This window comes from Octodon degus, unplaced genomic scaffold (genome assembly GCF_000260255.1).
Source record: "Octodon degus isolate 3935 unplaced genomic scaffold, OctDeg1.0 scaffold00087, whole genome shotgun sequence".
Lineage (NCBI taxonomy): Eukaryota > Metazoa > Chordata > Mammalia > Rodentia > Octodontidae > Octodon > Octodon degus.
In genome coordinates, this window is record NW_004524663.1 from 6,295,701 (window position 1) to 6,315,156 (window position 19,456).

At 47.0% G+C, this 19,456-nt stretch overlaps 1 protein-coding gene across 2 annotated transcripts; it reads left to right on the plus strand.

The window, feature by feature from the left end:
- The first annotated feature begins 7,832 nt into the window (after positions 1 to 7,832).
- On the plus strand, positions 7,833 to 14,696 carry Dmrt2 (doublesex and mab-3 related transcription factor 2). Of its 2 annotated transcripts, XM_004637175.2 has the most exons (5): positions 7,833 to 8,255; positions 8,983 to 9,516; positions 11,155 to 11,257; positions 12,907 to 12,987; positions 13,354 to 13,443. In XM_004637175.2, the coding sequence occupies exons 2-4, from the start codon at positions 9,019 to 9,021 to the stop codon at positions 12,960 to 12,962; spliced, it is 657 nt and encodes a 218-aa protein (XP_004637232.1). In that variant the 5' UTR covers positions 7,833 to 8,255; positions 8,983 to 9,018; the 3' UTR covers positions 12,963 to 12,987; positions 13,354 to 13,443. The 2 variants fall into 2 exon arrangements, with proteins under 2 accessions (XP_004637232.1, XP_004637231.1); XM_004637174.2 differs by lacking the exon at positions 12,907 to 12,987 and having other exon boundaries at positions 13,354 to 14,696.
- Positions 14,697 to 19,456: the final 4,760 nt, after the last annotated feature.

The window sequence follows — 19,456 nt, forward strand, 5'->3', positions numbered from 1 at the left end:
TTGCCACCTTCATGGCCGGACATGGTGGCCCCACACCCTCCAGAGCTGAGCTGAGAAACCAGTGACAAAATGTGCTTTCTTCAACTTCTTGCTTTTTGAATTTTTCTAGGTACCGTATGTGAATTTCATACAAAAAGGGTCAGTCTTTATCATAAATGGGTTCCTTTTACTTGTCCCCCCTCCTTCTACCCTCTATCTCTTTTTTTTCCCATTATTTTATTGAGAAATAAATAGCAGTGAGACAGTTTCAAATCAAATTGGTAGGACAGTTTTAATAATTAACACATTGCATACTGTCTTCCTAGGGGTTATTTGTTGTGCAAGATGCAGGCATGATATCCTATTTATACACACTATTAGAACAAATCCTTCTATTCCTTGAATTAAGAGAATGTAGCTATATATCTATCCTAACCATTTTGAATACACAGATACAAAATGGTCATTCATTTGTATCCCTTTTTAAAAGTTCCATCATTTAAATATTATAGGTGTGTGAACTCAGCAAAATAATCTAAAAGAGTCCAGTAGCCCATAATAGTATTGGGTCTTCCGCTTGACTGGCAGCGTCAGAAATTGTTGACCTGAGTCCCCTACAGCTCAACATAACAGCATGGCTTTACTTCTTATACTTCGTTTTTATACTTTTCTGCTGGGTGGTTAAGATACCCTCTATCTTTTGTTCATCTTCCCATTTTCAAAAGACCTGACTCCCTTTTTTCTCTTACCTATTTTTTAAATTTTTTATTGTTTAAGTTATTTATACTTTGGCTCTTTCATATAGGAGAAGTGATAGTTGAGCTTGTGCGTCTGATTTATTTCACTATGGTCTCAAGGTGCATCCAGACTTGTAAATTGATCACCCGCAGTCCCAACTCGCCAAGCAGGCCTGGAAAAGCAGGCCTGCTGCCGTGCTGCTGGGTTCTGGGCGTCTGGCCCTCTGGCCCTCCAGCTGCCGGCGCTCAGGCTGGGCTGCGTGCGAACTGGGTCCCCAGTCTGCGGCACAGCGCCCCCGTGCGGCTGCTTGACCACCTTTTTCAGGCAAGCTGCGCCCAGAGCCGCGACCCGCGACGGGGAACCCTGGCGTGTGGCAGCACGATCACCGGGGGACCACGGGATACTGGAGAGGATCAAAGCATTCCTGGGGAGCCCGAAGCGCCTGGGGTTGCAGTTTGGTTAGCCTGGCTTCACCTCCACCATAAATTTTCTACGAAAGACGGGGAAGAGGTGGAGGGCTGGCCCAGGCGCGCAGTTTCTCGCACCTGCTCTCCCGCCGCGCTAAATTAACACCGAGCAAGTGACGTCTCTCCAGCGCAACCCTCTCCAAGGGCTCCTCTCCCGCTTTGCAACGATCCCCTGCCCGGCAGGCCAGCGTTTCCGAAGACCTTTCCTCCCGCCCCTGAAATTTATGCAGCGCCTTGCTGTACGGTGTGTGTAGCTGGGGCGGGGGGCACCTCAGTTCACCTTCCTCTTTCACTCTTTTTGCCCTTTACAACGCCGAAAGGAACATGCTCACCCGAGCTCTTTCCGTTTTTCTCTTATCCCACCTAGAAATACAGAACAGGTAGGAGAGGGCTTCAGAGATGCTTCAGTTCAACTTCAACCCTGTCCGTATGCCTGGAGCTTGAAGGGCTATGTGGGAAAGTGGTCCAAGGTCAAGAGTGAGGTTAGTTGGGAGAACCAGGAGTACAACAGGAGAATCTCCAGGAAGCGATTCATTCATTCATTCATTCATTCATTCATTCATTCATTCATTCACTCTGTCTGTGTGTCTGTCTGCCTGTGTCTGTCTCTTTCTCTTCTTTTTTTTTCTGTTACTTTTTCATGGATGAGCAGACACCGTCTTTTAGTCAGGTCAAGTATTCTTTTTTTGCCAACTGGCTGCCACACTTCAGCCACTCAGATGTCTAAGAGAATCCCTTGCTCTATCCACGGACAGAGTCAAACACAGTGCAATCTTCTCTTCCTATACCCTGCTCCATCAAGACGATATGCTGCGGGGCATTTGCTCTATGGAAACCCTCTCCCAGACTGGAAAGAAAAAGTTGAGCACAGGGATGTTTCTGGCAGAAATTAAGAATCCTCCTGCCCCTAAAGAATAATTTTTTTTAGGCTAATAGCAAAGGAAGATCCTCTCTAGAGCTCAGACCCCAGAGTGAGCACCACAAGGGTTGAAGCCTGGGGAGTATATTTAACTGCTCTGGTAATTATTTGCTTAAAATCTATCTAGAGTAGACACAATCTAAAGCTATTGGATCACAGGCCTTTTGTGTCTTGTGGAAACTCCTTTTGTCCCCTAGGTGAATCTCCTTCTAGGACCTAAACTCTAGATAACATCTTTGTGGAACTCTTCTGTGGTTCCATCCTTTTCATAGTTGACAGATTTTTTTTTTTTTACATTTTTGAGTCAGCTTTTGATAAGATGAGAGCAATAGAAGAAGAGTGGAGGAGCAGACGTGCTGGCGAAATGTCAGTGTTCAAGTTTGCTTCTAGTTCTCTTTCCTCCTCTTTTTTCTCCAGCTTCCACTGCTTGATCTTGTTACCTGAGCAAGCAGTCCATTAGATAGGGGTTAGGATTTCAAGTCTGACAGTGAAATCATACATAGCTTAATTTTATTTCTTTACTTTACAGTCAAGGGATCTGAGGCCCAGGAAGCTGAAAAGATTTAACAAGTGCTTCCTGCATATGGGAGAAATTAAATTTTCACCTTGGCACCTGCCCCACCAGTGCTTTGCTTCCTCTTCCTACTCTGCTTCCTTTTCTACCTGGTGATTGGACTGATTTGAATGTGAATGAAGTGTCCTCCTTGAAATGTGAACTCAATAGGAGGTGGCAGTGGAGGGTGAAAGTCCTCCAGGGTATGGATTTACAGTCCTGGGCAGTTGCGCGGAGGCTCTCCGTGTCTCCTGATGTAGCAACCAGCCACAGCCCCTCCCCTTCCATGGCAAGGCTGCCATCTCTCCAGGGGAACCCAGATCCCAGTACAGCCCCAAGTCCTTGCCTCCCTGGAGGACCATTTGGAATGGGCACTGAAAAGTCTAGAAAATCTGCAGTTGCCTCATCTCCTGGTTGCTTTATGACCTGCAAGTGAATTGAGCCATGTTTTCCAGCTGGGGGGCTGGAAGCTGCCTGGGGATTGGAGTGGGCAGGCTGGCAGATGGACCCTCCACGTCTGCAGGCAAGATTGCTTCATAGTCCCTGCTTCTGTTTCTGCCTCACACTGCAAAGCACACATTTAAAAAACTGTGGAGGCATTGAGCTGCAGGGGAGGTAACTGTGGCCTCATGGTCCCAAGCAGCCGTATGTCCCTCTAGATGTCCTTCCTTAACTCTGCATTTCAGTTTTCCTTTCCATTGGTAAATGTACAGGCATGGACTAAGCGACCCTTTCAGTTTTCAGTGTTTCTGATTTAAACTTTGCCTCCCACAAGGAGGAATGAGAGCCCAGATAGAAGTACCCTTTGCTTTTGGAACACACAGAACAGGGAAAGGAGGAACAACTGTCTGGTGAAGAACAGTTATCTCTCACAAGTTCCTTTCCTTCATCTCTACCCCCACTGATTGTGACAGGTCATATATTTAATTATGCAAGGTAAATTGAGAAATCATATCTCTCCAGTCCCATCTGGGATTATTTATTTCTCTGGATCTGCAGCCAGTCATAGTCCTGAGACTACAGTGTGAGGAGTAGCTTTCCATGAGAGGAGGTAGACTCAGGGTCATCTCTGGTGAAACCAGAGACATAAGTAGCTACAACGGAGCCCTTCTGCCAATGTGCCCCAAAGTTTCCACCTACCAGTCACTGTCTAGCTCCTGCAGGCTGGGCCGTTGATTTAGGATGGTGATGTCAGCTGGTGAGGAGATAGGAGAGTCCCTGACCCCCTTCTTCATCTGCAGGTGTGAGGCTGTGTGGCTGGGCAGGGTCAGGAGGAAACAGTTCTGAATTCCTTCTCACCCCCAGATTTAGAGCTCTCTGTGGGTCATGTTGCTGAGACAAAATGATAACAATAAAAGTCACGCAAACAATTTTCGAGGGTGGTTGGGCCACCATGTCAGGGGCTCATCTCCTTTAAGGTTCAATCTGCTTTGCAGTAAGGTGAGGCGGAGAGGAAGGCTAGGGAGCCTTCTCAGCATCCTCTGCCTCCAGTGACTGGTGGGACCCTGAGACCCTGGGCCAAAAGGCTCAACTGTGGCTGAGTCCCATGGGAGAAACCCTCCAGGACACACTCAACTTGGCGGAAGGCAGCAGGGCCAGGCTGGAGAAGCCGCGGGCCCATGTGCAGGAAGGAGACTGCTGAGATGTGGGGCTCTCTCAACCAGGTGGGACTCACTTGAGGAAATGGATGAACGAAACACTCTTCAGTCCTTTACCATTTCTATTTTACAAGAGGAGTCAAGAGAAAAGAAGAAAAAAAGCTACCATACTAAGAAAAGAAAACTGTTCCCTCCTGCTTTACTTGCTCAATTTTCCTGGCTTAACTTGCTAAAGGGAGGCTTCTCCTTGGGTGGGTCCTGAACAGTGCAGGACCAGGAAGGGTGCAAGGTGGGAGTGATTTTAGGGAACAGGAAGGGAGGAGCATGGGGAAAGACCCAAATTTCAGCTCCAGAGCCAGCTGGGAGAGAAGCAAACCCGTGCTGCCCCCACCCAGCTTCTCAAGCTGAGCCAGGCCCAAAGGTTTGTAATTTACAAGAGGGGGGTCTAATTGTGCTTTGTAACTTGGTGTCAGTTTACAAGCCAAAAGGACTTCAGTTTTCTTACTTAACATAACAGGTCTTCAGTCAGGGCCTGACCCCTTTTAAGAGAGAGACCTGGAACGCAGGGAGCTGGATTTCTTGTGCCCTCTTCTTTCACTTAAGCCTCTGAGGCTCCAGCAGTCAGAGCTTTCCTCAGGCTGCAGGCTCTCCCATGGCGTCAGGAGAGGGGTGTCTATGCCCTCCTTCAGGGGGAAGGTATTCTGTCCTCGCTATTACCCAGTCTTCATAGAAAGGAGTCCAGGAAAGGCTACTCATCCCATTGTGCAGATGAAGCAAGTGAGGCACAGAAAAATAACTGCTCAGCACAGGTGGCCAGGGGAACTCCCAAGCAGAGCCCAGGCTCTCTGACCCCTATTTCTTTTGAACACTTAATTTACTAATAGTTTGTGTAGCTACAGATTCTTTTTACAACCTGTTTAAAGGGCATTTTCCCCAGGAAGAAATGCACACAATTACATTCAGTAAGCCTCTGCTGGCCTCCCCTGGATAAACCTCTGCTGGCCTCCCCTGTCTGTCTGACCTCCCTGTCTGGGGGTGTGGTTCTCTGGACACATTGGGGCTGGAGGACTGAGCATAATTCTCTGTAGTCAGGACTACAGCTGCAAGTCCCCAAGAGCACAAGCGGGAGTGGAGAGGGAAGGAAGGTACCTGGAGAAGAAGGGTGTTTGGAGGGAGCAGTACCACTGTGCCGTGAGTCCCACCAAGGGTGGAGCCACAAGGGAGAAGAACAGACCAGAGCCCATCCCCGTGTAAATGCAGGACCCAGACATTCCTGGAACCCCTGGGGCACAGCCTTTCCTAAAAGGAGCCTCAGGAGGCCCAGCAGGGGACAGCCAACGCCCCCAACCAGCATCCACAGGCCACCCCATCCTTCCCCCGTCCTGGGTTGCTGGCATGCTTTACTGTACACAAATTCTGTTTCTTTTCTCCTTGTACACTTTTTAAAGCTCAAACTAGTTCCAGGGCTGCACGGCTCTCATAGTTTACTTTCAGTTTAGGAAACTGCTGCTGACACCCTTTTAGAACCTCTCCGATTCCCTCTCTAGATCCTCCCTTTCTTTCTTTGTAGTTTCCCAAAGGGAGCCAACCTTGAGTTTTGATTTTGTTAATATTAAAATTAAAGGTGAAGGGCTAATGATTTCACGTGCTCACTCCCACGCCAGGCTGTCGAAGCAACAAATGCCGCGGCGCGGATGGGGCTTAGGGCTTGCTTCCAGTCTCCCGCAGAAGCCCACGACGGCCTGTTTGCAAGGGGAGAAAGGTAGCTAGCGGGAGAGATGCCAAAACTTGGGAATGATTTAATAAAGAAGCATCAGGTCTTGTTACAGGAAGCCCTCTTTCTTTCCAAGTCCAGGTACTAAAGTCAGAGGGGACGAACGATTAGAAGCAAAATAAAATTTAAAAAATGAATTAAAAAGAAAACGGTGCCGGTAGCCTAGGGGCTCGACAAAGTTTCTGAGACTTCAGGGCAGAGGCAGATCCTCCCAGTCCAGGGCTCTCCCTGATTGTTTTGGGTTCCTCTTTGAGCTTAAACTTGGTCATGGCAAACCTGGGGATAGAAGCACATTTCTTCTGGAGTCAAGAATTTAAATACTTTGTCAGAGGTGAAAGTAGTGGGTTCTAAAGAGATAAGCACAGGAAGGCTAAAACTCTGTTATTAGATGGTGCCAAGCAGGAGGGAGCTGAGGTCTCAAGACCCCTTGTCTCTTCTCCGAGCAAGGTCTCAGGTCGCACCCTCTGAGGCCCCTGGAGCCACTAGAAAGTCCACGAGAGTCCATAGGGTCTGACCGATGAACCTTCTGCTTCCTTCCCTGGGCGTTGCCAGCAGCTCTGAGAGCCGCGCCACACACCTGAGCATGCAGAGCTGGCCACGGGGAGAACTTTCCACAGCTTCAAGGGCTGAGGTGGCCGCTTAGGGCAGGTAGCTTTGTTTCACAACAATTCCTTCACTGCCTTTGTCCCCCTCTTCTCTGAGCCACGTTAGCTTCTAACATCCACAGGGCAGAGAAAAGTAATGTTTGAGTCCATCCAGCGATTTCCTTCCTTTAGCAAACATTGATTGCAGACCTTCTATGTGCTCCATACAATGGCAGGCAATCCTAATCTGTGTCCTAAACTGATCCTATTTAAGAGGCCATGATTGTTTAAAAGCACAACTGGAAAAGCACTATATGTGTTTAAATTTAGCCCACAAAATAGAATATACAGCTGATTCAGGGGGCTAATACCTTCTTTTCGATTTACTGGAAATATAATTTTGTTTTAAATTTTTTGTGAGGGATTTTTGAGGGAGATAGAAGAAAATCCTGTGTAAATGCATTCATGTATACTAAAAAGCAGTTATGTTTATAATAAAGAGCCTTGTATGGCTAGAGTGAATTTATCGAACCTAAATTTCTTAATGCGATGCATTTCCATCCTCTCCAGAATTAACTATAACAGCTCAAGACTCAGCAAAGCCTAAGCGGCTTGTAGCTGATTTGGCCAGCTGCCTCACAAGCTGGGGAAAGTTAACAAGAAACTTCGAGGACGAGCTGCGCTGTCCGGAACGAGCTGCAGGTCATTTGCATGCGAAGCGCTGTGGTGCAAATTAAGCGCTGGTTTGTTCTAACAGGAGAAGGGAGGCTGTGTCGGGGCGCCCACTGCAGTGGCCTCCACTCTGCGCTCAGCTATGAGGCCACTGCCGAGTCGCAGAAACACTGGCGATGCTCATCACAGAGGCCAACGCTAGCCTTTCCGATCTTTGCCTCGTCATTTATTACCTTCTCTTGTGGGCAACGCGATTCGTAAGAGTGTGTCTGCGTGCTTCCTGGTCCGCGAGATAAAGCCTCCTTACCCCCACCCAGGCCAGTCCTACTTCAAGTTTAGCTCCTGCACGGAGACCCGGCTGCTACGAAGACTCTCACTCAGAGCGCAACCTGGAGGAAGAGGCAGCTGGAGGACGCCCGTCGGCGCGCCTCGCCCAATCAGCGCGCACACCGCCTGACGACAGGCCAATCAGAGGACACGGAGCTCGGCGGCCGGAGTGGTTAATACTAGGAAGCGAGCGACAGCTGTAGACTAGAGCTAGAGCGAGTGGCGCAGCACTGAGGACCGCAGCTGCGTGAATCTATCCCTGGAGCCCGCGGTCTGAGCCAGGCCAGCGATCTGAGACTGGACGGGCTGCCCGACCTTGCTGGCCGCATTTGGGTCTGAAGAAGCCTGAAGAGGCTTCCGTGCAGGGGGAAGCCCCAAGCTGCAGAGGGCCTATTGGAACTTTGCAGAGTTCGGGATGTGCGGAGCCTGGTTCCAGAGGACTTAACTCCTCTCCTCTCCCTTCGCTCCCCTTCAACCCCGCCGTACTAGGAGCTTCGGACCTCCAGCTGTCTGGTCTGATTTCGTGCCAAAGGGTGGCGATTCTATCCCGATTTCCGTGCGCATGCACGATTGGCAGCCTGAGAGCCAGATCCTAAAGCTGGGTGTCTTCCGACTCGGCTGCTAGTCCGGGTGTGAAAATTTCGGTGAGTGCTGTGGTGCGGCTGGGGTAGGGCTTTGGGAGGCAAAGGTCGGGACTCATTTTTCTTTCCTTTCTGCTATATTTGGGTGCCAGACCTGGAGGTGTAAGCCAAGCCCCGCGCTGAGCCCCAGCGGTCAGGTCTGAGCGCTGTACTGCTGAGCCGTGGACAGGACATCCGCTGTTTTCCGCCTGTCTCTCTGGTTCTCCAAGGACAGCGGAGCGTTGTCAGTGCATTGTCTGAGGGGGTGGGGGGGGAGTGAAGAGAAAGCCTCTTCATGGTCGCGGTCCTTAGGGTGGTGTAGGCCACGGGAAAGGCCTTTTCAAGCATGGAATGAGTGGTCTGGAAGATCCTTGGTCATCAAAAGAAAACATTCCCTCCACCGACATTTGTACATTTCTGATGTAGGTGGGCAGTGGGTAAGGGGACGCGTGACAAGTGGCCTCAGCCGGCCTAGTTGGACACAGTACTTTCTGAGGTCGGTGAGTCACCGAAGAGATTTGTCCTCAGAGCCGGGGTAAAGCCAGAGGGGGCTGCGGCTGAAGCTTAGGTGCTCACAGAACTCTTGGGATTAATAACATCCCTGTTGGGTGTGGACCCCCGGGTCCCTGAGAGATGCAAGGAAGGCATGTGTGGTGTGGGGACTCGAGGAAAGTGGGTGGCGGACCCGGCGTCCGAGGAGACGCAGGCGAGGTCCTGAGGGCTTGCGGTGGGGCTCTTTGTGTCTCCCCAGGGCGAGGGCCGCGCGGCTGAGGAGGCCGTGCTCGCTATGGCGGAGCGGCTCGCAGGCCCCGGGCCCGGGGACTGGGAGATTGACGTGGAGAGCCTGGAGCTGGAGGAGGACGGCTGCCGGGCGCCGCCGCTGGCCGATGGGGACGGCGAGGAAGACGAGGACGAAGAGGACGAGGAGGAGGACGCAGAGGAAGAGGCAGACCGGGAGGAGGCTGGCTCGCCCCCTGGGGCTCCTGGCGGGCGGGAGCAGCAGGGGCGACAGTCGCCCAGGCCTCCGGCCGTGCCCCGCGCCCCGTCAGCTACCGCCGGGCCCTCCGAGCGCGGAGCCAACGCGGGCGGCGGCCCGGAGCCCCGCAAACTCAGCCGCACGCCCAAGTGCGCGCGCTGCCGCAACCACGGCGTGGTGTCCTGCCTCAAGGGCCACAAGCGCTTCTGCCGCTGGCGGGACTGCCAGTGCGCCAACTGCCTGCTGGTGGTGGAGCGCCAGCGCGTCATGGCCGCGCAGGTGGCACTCCGCAGGCAGCAGGCCACCGAGGTGGGTCCGCGGGCCGGCGGCGGGGAGCAGGGCCGGGTGCGCACTTCCTAACCACGAAAGGTCAGCGAGCAGGGAGAGGCGCGGGCGGCAGCGCAGAACTGGGCCGAAGTTTCCAGACTAGAACGGGAGAGAGGGAGAAGGGCCGGGAAAGCAATGAGGCCTATTGGGAGCGCGAGAAAGGCGTCAGGGTCGATTCTGGTAGAGGTCGTGTCCGGGGTTAGCGCTGCACCGTGAGCAATGGCTACAAAAGGCGCAGGGCGCTTTCTGAGGTTCCGCTTCCTGGGCCTCTGGATCCCGCCGAACCTACTGCCCATTTTACAGATGAGACAGAAAGGCCGTGGGGAGTGAGGTGCCCACCACCTAAGAATCGGGGGAGGGTCAGGTTGCGAGGAGAGCCAGGACTCTCTGTAAGACAGAGGCTCATGAACCTACTTTCTGTGTTGCTGCACGTGGGGTGCCCCAGTGAGGCTTCCGGGAACTTCTTCCCAGGCTCCGCAAGGACAATATTTATGATTTAGTTTTTGCGGTGTGGAGGACACCTGTGACCTCTCTTACACTGGGAAGGTGCTCCACCCCTGAGGTGCAGCTCAGGCTGCCAGGAGTCTTGGTTCACACGGGGGTGTTTCTTTCTGTTTTTGAGGTGCTGGGGATGAAGGCTCTGGCCTCCTGCTCCATAGCCAAGCTCTACTTCTAACCTGGGGAGGACTTTCGACTGTATTGTTTTGGCGGAGCGGGGCTGGGGAATGCACTATTACTGCCAACACAGCAAAGTCAAGGACTTCAGGGAACACAGTCCCCCCACCCCAGCCCAGGACAGCGCAGGACCCCAAAGTGGCCCGAGTCTGGGGTTCATCCTCCCTCTCGGTTGATCGCTGGTCCTGGGTTCGCAGCAGCCTGCTGGGTTGGTGGTTGCCGCGGGGAAGAGAGGTTCTGAGTTCCTGGCTGGCACCTAGGGTAGAGGTTTGATCATCCAGCACCCTAGTCCTCAGGGAAAGGAACAAACGGGTTTGCCCCTTGGACCCCGAGCCTCTCATTGTACCACTCACCCCCTCAAGCCCTCATCCTTGCCCGCAGAGACCCCATTCTAGTTGTGTCCAAGCACAAGCTGTGGGGCTTTCAGCCCCCTGGGTGGGGCCCCAGGCGCAGTTGTCACCAGAATCCTCTCCAAGGGTTCCTCTCTAGGGCTCATTGCTTCTGTCCACAGGAGTCGCAATGGCTGATGGTCTTCTGGGGTGATCTTTTGCTAGGAAGAGGAGGGGGCGTTCACCATTTGCCAGCTCTGGAGGGAGCTTCCATTTCTTGCTCTGGGACAAGGGATGCTGACCTTAATTTGGGAATTTTGTTTTTCTTTGGCACAGGGATTGAACTGTGGGCCTTCGCACCGAAAGAGCAACTTTTTGTTTCATTTTATTTTTTCTTTTGTGGCAGGGCCTCCAGAAATCGCTAAATTATCCAGGCTGGGCTCTAATTTGCAATCCTTCTGCCTCAGCCTTCCAGATGGCTGTGGTCCGATAGCTGTTTAGAGTCACTTTTCACACAGGATAACAAAATACATACGTCTAGGCTTGGCCCCTATTTTGCCCTTCCCTGTTATACTGCCTTCCAAGGAATTATTAATTATGTTTCTTGTGTTTCTAGGACAAGAAAGGGCTTTCTGGGAAGCAGAATAATTTCGAGCGCAAAGCACTGTACCAGAGGCAAGTCAGGGCGCCCAGTCTGCTGGCCAAAAGCATTTTAGAAGGTAAAGCAACACCAAGTGGTCTTCTAACTTTTAAAATTGAGTTGAGTGACTCCTTATTCAGTCACATGATGGATTTATGAATGTGTGAGCAGAAGATACTTTTATGAGGCTCCCAGAAAACGAATCTCATTTATTGGGTTTCCACAACCATCAGTTTAAGGATACCAATGCTTGTCATTTGCTTCATAGTTCAGAGTTAAGATGAGGTACATGTGAAATTTGCAACAAAGTGGACAAAAGATACACTGCCAAGTGATTCTGGAGCAGATATGGAAGGAAGGAAATTGATGAGCAAGCACACACGCTCTCACTGGTAGCTGCAGCCAAGTGGATGCCCTGAGTGCGGAGGCCAGAGGGCTTCACCAGCAGGCGCTCTGGTCTATGGCTTCAGCCCCAGGTTCACCTCGTTTTGCTAGCATTTTCCTCCCCAAATAGCTGGATGGTTGCTGTGATTCCACACGTCATTTTTGAGCAGTTTGGATAGCTAAGGTAGAATCTGAAAAAGGATTTGAACTAAATAAGCAAAGAGGAGGCTGAATTTGAGCACTGTGAATTCTCTGGCTTTCCCTAGATTTTTACTTTCTCTAAAGCATGGAGTGCTTGAAGCTTCATAAAATATTGCTGATTTTCTAAAGCATCTCTATTTGGGCAATTTATTTCTTGATTTGATAGGTAACATACTGACTATACCATTTTTCATTAACATATTAGAGTTTTTCTTAAATGCAACTAAAACAGACTTTATATATTTTTTTAAAGCCCCGCCACATCATAAAGTTCAGATGCTAGTTTCTTTTTTCTTAAATCAGATATTTGGGTTCTTTTTTTTTTCTAGCATAACTTCTGAATTTAGTGACAGGAATTTTTTAAAATATTTTATGCAGGGTCTCACTATGGTGACAGTTTTGAAGTTTGTTTGTGTCTCACTCTGTGTTGTGCATTTCTGACCTTAGAGTAGGCTCTCCCAAGTTAAAAATGTATTTGGTAAACAGATCTATAACTATAGGGGCCACCTTGATAAACTGAAATTTTGCCAAAGAAACTTGAGAAGCTCTTGAACTAAATAGAATAGTAAATTGAAGTGAATAACTTCCTGGCAAATACATACCGTAGAAATAGAAACATTCATTTTCAAATTTTATTTTACTTGCAAATGAGTAGGATGGGCTTGTCACTGTGTAAACACAAATATCACAATGGATCCTTCAAACGAATTTGGTAGTGGTGAGTGTTTTGGAATGATGAAATGCCCAAAGTATTTGATGCCATTAGGAATTCTATTTATGTTACACTAATCTTTGTTTTTGACTTTGTCTCTATTCATGAAATGTGGGGTGACTTAGTCTGGGTTCTAATTATGACTTGTCCAACCATTTTGGCATCTGTCCAACATAATTGTCGTTTGGGAAAAATGCTTTCAACCTGTTATTTTCAATACAGCAAGAAATTAACCACCGTCCCCCCATATTTTGTTTTGTTTTGCTTTATTTATGCTGGTAGTCAGGGGGAAGGCCTCGCTAAATCATTTGCTGCAGAGCATTTGACTAGTTAACAGCTCTTTTCAATTTTCTATGCTTCTCTGTTTCCTTAAATCTTTTTTTCTTTTTCTCTTAACTAATCTCCTGTAACTTCTTTCTCTTTTTTCCTAGTTCTCCTTGGATTATTCTACAACTGTAACAATGTGTACATAATGAACCATCTTTAGAAAATAAAAGTGACATCAGCTCTAGGTATAGATATCTTTTTTTAATAATGAAAAGATGACATGGACAATAAAATGTTTATTGAAACAAGATGGGTAGTTTTGTCTCCTAATAACTAGAGACTTGGGAAGAACAATAAAATCTCAGTTGATAAAGTGCATTTGTTATAACAAGAGAGCAAGCAAACCTGTATCAATAAAACTGCAACAAAATGTTACAGTAGGAATTATTTTATATTGAATCTATACTTTTGCTTCCTGCATAAAAGTCTTAGTAATATAGAACTATAATCATTCATCCTGCCAATTTTTCTTGTTTCTTTTGTTTTCTGAATTTCTAGATATTTCTTCCCTAGATTTAATTTCTTTCCTGTGCAATGTTTGCTTATTTTAGGCTATCGCCCCATGACAGCGGAGACTTACCTAGGAGGAAACCTACCTCTACCTCCCCCAGTTAGTGACAGGATGAGAAAAAGAAGGGCCTTTGCTGACAAAGAGCTGGAGAACATTATGCTGGAGAGAGAGTACAAAGAGAGAGAGATGCTGGAAACTTCCCAAGCTGCTGCCATGTTCCTGCCCAACCGCCTAGTGCCCGGACCTGAGTACAGCTCCTACAAAGGTGCCTACAGCCCCACGCCAGTGGAGCTGCCGAGTAAGGACTTCTGCAATTTTTTGCCTACCTGCCTTGATCTCACCATGCAGTATTCAGGATCTGGGAATATGGAACTGATTTCCTCCAATGTTAGTGTGGCTGCAACGTACCGACAATATCCTTTGTCCTCAAGATTTTTAGTTTGGCCCAAGTGCGGCCCTATTAGTGACACCCTTCTCTACCAACAATGCCTTCTAAATGCCACCACCTCAGTTCAAGCCCTGAAACCTGTGGGCAGCTGGGACTTGAAGGGAACAAGGGTCTCGGATGGGCTCAGCGCAGAACACAACATGATGCCACCCAAACTGGAAAACTCTCTGGTGCTGCCTCACCCTCTGGAGGTCCAGACCTCAAGGAGTGACTTTCAGGGTCACCAAGCCATTCCTGAAAGATCTGCCTTCTCCCCTCCCCAACAGAATTTCTCTCCCGCTGTTGACACGGACTCCCTGGCAGCTCAAGGGCATGTCTTAACCAAGATCAGCAAAGAAAACATGAGGCACCCTCTACCACTTAAGAATAATCCATTCCACTCATTATTCCAGCAAACGCTTAGTGACAAACCAGGTCCTGAGCTGAAAATACCATTTGTCAAAGAGGCTTTTGAAGAGACCCCAAAGAAACACAGAGAGTGTTTGGTCAAGGAGAACCAGAAATATACATTTACAATAGATAGGTGTGCAAAAGACCTGTTTGTAGCCAAGCAAGTTGGAACAAAACTCTCCGTGAATGAACCACTGTCATTTTCAGTTGAGTCTATTCTTAAGAGGCCCTCATCTGCCATCACTCACGTCTCCCAGTGAAAGGCTGCTTAAATGGAAAGGTGGATTTTTCTGCCGTCTCAGATGGTTCTTGCCATACATTTGCTGTTTTTTTTTTTAAAGTTAAAATGTTTGTATAAAGAAAATTTTAATGTAAACAATGATGATTTCTAAAAATTCTATATATTCATATGCATGTTCCTTTTCTTATCACATAAATATATTTAAACTTAAGATGGAAATTGCTTAATGTGCAAGCTGTAGAGTTCTATGTCTGATATAGCATTTCAGAAAGAAATAAAACTGACACTGTCTTCTAAAGGATCCGGTGTTTGCTAAGCAAGTAGCTGTCCCTGGCTAGATTAGAAAGGTGGTATCTGTGAAACATGCCCTTTATTTTTCTATATTTCTGTGTAGTTTTAAGTGCTGCTAATATTTGTTAGGACTTCAGGAAAAGTCTTGTAATATCTTAACTTTGCTGTCTTAACCCCCTCTGTGCCTGCTACACAGGCACTGTCCCCGAGCACTGCCCCTATCCCCAGATCTAGTTTTGCTTCTGGAAGGGCATATAAACTCAGATGCTCAAGACTGAGGTAAAAATAGCTTAAGGAGACTAGGAAGGCTGTTTGCCTATCATGGGATCAATTTCATGTTGCTGGGCAAAGTTGGAATAATTTGCAGGGGAATCAAGTATAGCATCTCATTTATATGATGATGTTGGCTTTCAGAATGATTTTCTTTTAACTCCCTGGGCCCAGTTTCCTACTGCCTTCGAGCTGTGCAGGGGGTTCTCAAGCCTCTGTTTCAGGACAGGAACACCCCTTTGAAGATTTTTAGCTCCTTTGAACAGTCCATGATTTGGGGTTGCTGAGTGGGTCACAAAGCAACCTCCCTTGAAGGGTGCAGTCTGTTGGCTCATGGTGACGGCAAGCACCCTCTGGCTTCACGGAGGGGGCTGCTCGGGAAGGACTGGTATCAGCCGGCTCTCAGATGCAGGCCCAGCCAGCAAGCTCAGCTATATGCCTCTCACCCTCACACCAGCGTCACAGGCTCTCTTCTCAGATGACAACGTTTACTGTTCAACTGTTCAGATCTCTTCCGTGGACAGTTGCTGACGCCTGCAGATGTTTGTCTCCACATGAGGGTGGCTTTGGGAGTCTTATATCTTCTCTCCCTTGCTAAGTTCCTTGGTTTGCTCAGTGGAATGTTAACTCTTGCTGCTTACACTTAATGAAGTCAGAGCGAGATATTTATAAAAGTATTAAATTCATCTCTTAAGAGCTGAGCTGTGAGTCCCACATCAGGTCAGGTTCTAAGATGTCGAAATCTTGAACCAAGTGCTGCCCTGGGGTGAGGGCGTGTGACAAGGACACCAAGAGATGTGTAGAATGTGCCAAGGGATTCTGCTGCTTAGAGACACTCTGTCCTGTTCTTCAAAACACTGAAAGTTATTTAAAAATGATTTTGCTATTGATGAGTTCATGTAAACCTCTAGGGGTTTTCTAAATTGTTGCTTAAAATTAATATCAATTTCAAAAAGCAACAAGCCAAAACTTGGGTTGGTTTTTGTAAAGTAATACTTGGTTTTGGTGAGTCAAATTTACTCAGTTTCATTATTACAAAAGCCTGGATGAATGGAAATTTGCCAGGCGAAGAAAATGAAAGCAGGCAGAGATTTTAACAAATGTTGAAGAATATCATTAGTGAGCAAAGTTTCCCAGCCAGTATGCCCTAGTATGAGAGACAGAATCTCAGTCACTTTTTCTCCCTGTCACCTCTGCTTTAGCTGTTCAGTCACTAGTTTTTAATCTCCTTATAACAAATTTATTATTTTTATGTTGTGTTAAATGGAAACCAATCTTGAATTACACTGCTTCAGAAGTATTGAGGGGAAACATGTTAGAATAAAGTCACCTCGTATCCCAAAGAGAAGGCCTTCTTAATCCAAATGTGTATTTTCTATTCATTTCATTATTGTGTTTTTCAATACTTATGTTTATTAATTTCTATCCTCTTCTGTATACAAAGAACACATCAGGACTTCTGTTTGGTTCTGTCTCTGTATCACTTTAATCCCATTAAGTGAATCCAGGTGGCTGTGGATATTAGTGGTTTTTCTCACATTACTAGTGACAAGAATTTTATTTTTCTTAAATATTTATGAGGGTCAGTATTTTCCCTGGCAAATTTATTGATATGCTATGGATTAGTTCTGCTGTAATCATGAGTTCTTTGAATGTAAATCTAACAAGTCTGTGATCAGTCACTTAATAAGAGCTTTGTACTTAGTTCTTGGCTTTCTAAAAAATCATTTTAACTCTATGAAAGCTATTATAGTCTTCAAAGAATAGTCTTAACACATTTGATTTAAGAATTTTCTTTGTTTAAGGCAATCAGTGGATTGGGCCTTAAAATAGTTTTTGAGAATATAAAAGTAGTAAAACAGGCACCTTTTCCTTAAACTCACAATACAATAATGCCTTGTTTTCTGTCTATTTCAACCAATCAAGTGTTACTTATTGCCCTGCTTGCAGTTATCAAAATTTTATGACAATGCTTCACAAGTTTTGTGGAACAGTTGAGTCTCCTGAACTTTTTTTTTTTTTTTTTGGTGCAATTAGTCCAGGGTTCACAGGGTCTCAGAACACAGATCGGACTCATAGTGATCCTCCTGTTTTCAGCCTCCCAAGTGCTGGGATTACAGGGGTGCGCCACCGTGCCCAGTCTCAATCACCAGCTCAGTGACCCTGGGAGCAGGGCCAGCACTCTCCTGGACTCTCTACAAAGTGCAGATTCTGGTTCTGTAGGTCTGGGCTGGCCTGGTTCTGCAATTCTGCCACACTCTCAGAAGCTGATGCCGCTGCTATTCAGACCATACTTTGAGTAGCAAAAGTTTCTTTGATAATTTGTAAAATTACTTTATTGTTTTAAATTCACATTTACTATAATCCGCTATTAATTTTAGTTTCCAATGTAGTAATGACATTACTAGCATGAATAATATATATGTGAATGTTAAAAAAAATTTCAATTTCTTCCTGTGGTTTGGTGGACAAAACTTAGGAAAAGCCAGTACACACAAAATTTGCAGCCCTTCTCTGTTTTTTTTCCAAAATGTGGAAGTTATTTCAATTTGATTAAAATATAGTATGTATATTTAATATTGATTTATTTATATCTAGCTTTTGTAGTCTTGGGGATTGATCCCAGGGCCTTAGCACAGAGCTATTCTTTTTATTTCTTGTTTTGAGACAGATTGTTACTCAGTCACTCAGTTGCTCAGGCAAGGCTTGAGCTTGCAGTCCTCTGGCCTTAAGTTTCCAGTATGCTGGGATGACAGGAGTGGGACATCATTCCACGTTTATACTTAATTGTTAAATGTGGAGAAATAATGTAACAGAATTGACCATCCTGACCATGTTTAAGTATACAGCTCAGTGTTTTTAAAATGCTTTCACATCGTGGTGCCGTCATCACCATCATCCGTCTTCAGAGTTCCTTTTCTCACGTCAAGTGAGATTCCATATCTGTGAGTAACAGTTCTTTCCACCAGGCCCCTGGCAACCTTCACGGTACTTTCTGTCTCTATGCATTTGACTGTCCTAATAGTACGGACAGCTAAGTTAGGTAGAAATATTATAGGCAGTCAGACAGAGCTAGACCCGGGAGGGAGTCCGTGAGGAGGATGAGAACACATTACAACTTGGCTGGAGGTGCATCTACTGAAGGCCAGGCCTCAAGATAAAGGTGGCATGATCAGGCCTCCCTGCCTCCCTGACGGATGAGCAATATACTAAAGTGGTATCACTTGGTCCAATAAAGTCTAAACAGATGTCAGGCACCCAGGTGAGTGCCCAGGACCCCCTGGCTTATTTCCTCCAAATAGGTCCCCATTCTTTCCACGTACACTTGTTATCTGACTCCCTTCCCCACCGAACCGACATTACCGAAGTGACTATATTTGCAATCTGATTGGCTGATCATAGTTTGTCCCACACTGTACCCACCTCATGCCTTTGTATCTACCTTGTGATTTTGCTCTAAAAACTTCCTGTGGGAAGTGGGCTCTCTCCTATCTTTTAGGAGCTGTTTCTCTCTCAATAAAACTTCCTCCTTTTAACCTCCATTGTTCCTTAGAATTTATTCTTTGATTTTGGAGAACACAAACTTGGTAATATTTCCCTTATATCATTTGGAGGTCCTATATCACTAAGAACTTGAGATAAGTGGAGTCATGTATTTATCTCTTTTTCACTGGATTATTTCACTTGGCAGGATTTCCTCATGGTTTACTTATGCTGTAATGTGTGTCAGATTTTTCCTTTCCTAAAGGCTGAATAATATGAGGGTGATGCCTGCAGTGATGTAGCAAATTGCCATTAGGCCGCACCTCTGAAAGTCTCCGCTGTCTCCGTGCCTCCACACTGGGGACCACATTCCCGACACATGAACACGTGAGGAACAAACTCGAGCCCTATCTAAACCCTAATGGCGTGTGCGGATCTCCGTGAAACCCCGCTGTGGGCCTGTTGGAGTGCGCGCGGCATCTTCTCTTCCCCGGGTCCTCGCCTCCGCGTTTCCCTGATTCGCGATTCTAAGAACTGAGCATCCCAACTCGGCCTCTGCCCAGAGACACGCATCGCTCTCCCCAGCGCGCGTTGCCTCCTCTTAACACTGCTGGCACCCCTGGAGTGTCTGACATTAGCTGTGCAACTTTCAGTGGGAGTTTGTGCGTTATCAGATCCTCAGCACTTAAAAGCTTAATTCTAACTCATTAATAAAAGACTGTAACTGACATCAAGAAATGTTTCAGAGTGGGGAGTATGCTCAGCGGTACAAGTCCCTGCCTGGCAAGCACAAGGTTCTGAGTTCGATTCCTGGCACAAAAAAACTTTTTTAAAATGCTTGCCTGTCAAGCACAAGGTCCTGAGTCCAATCTCTGGGTCCGCAAAAAAAAAAAAAAAAAAAAAAAAAAAAAAAAAAAAATGCTTCAGAATTCTATAGGCATTTTCTTAGAAGAGCTGAATAGAAAAGAAATGGCTACATGGCTGCAGGTCAAGATGAAAAGCTATGGAGAGTTCACAATT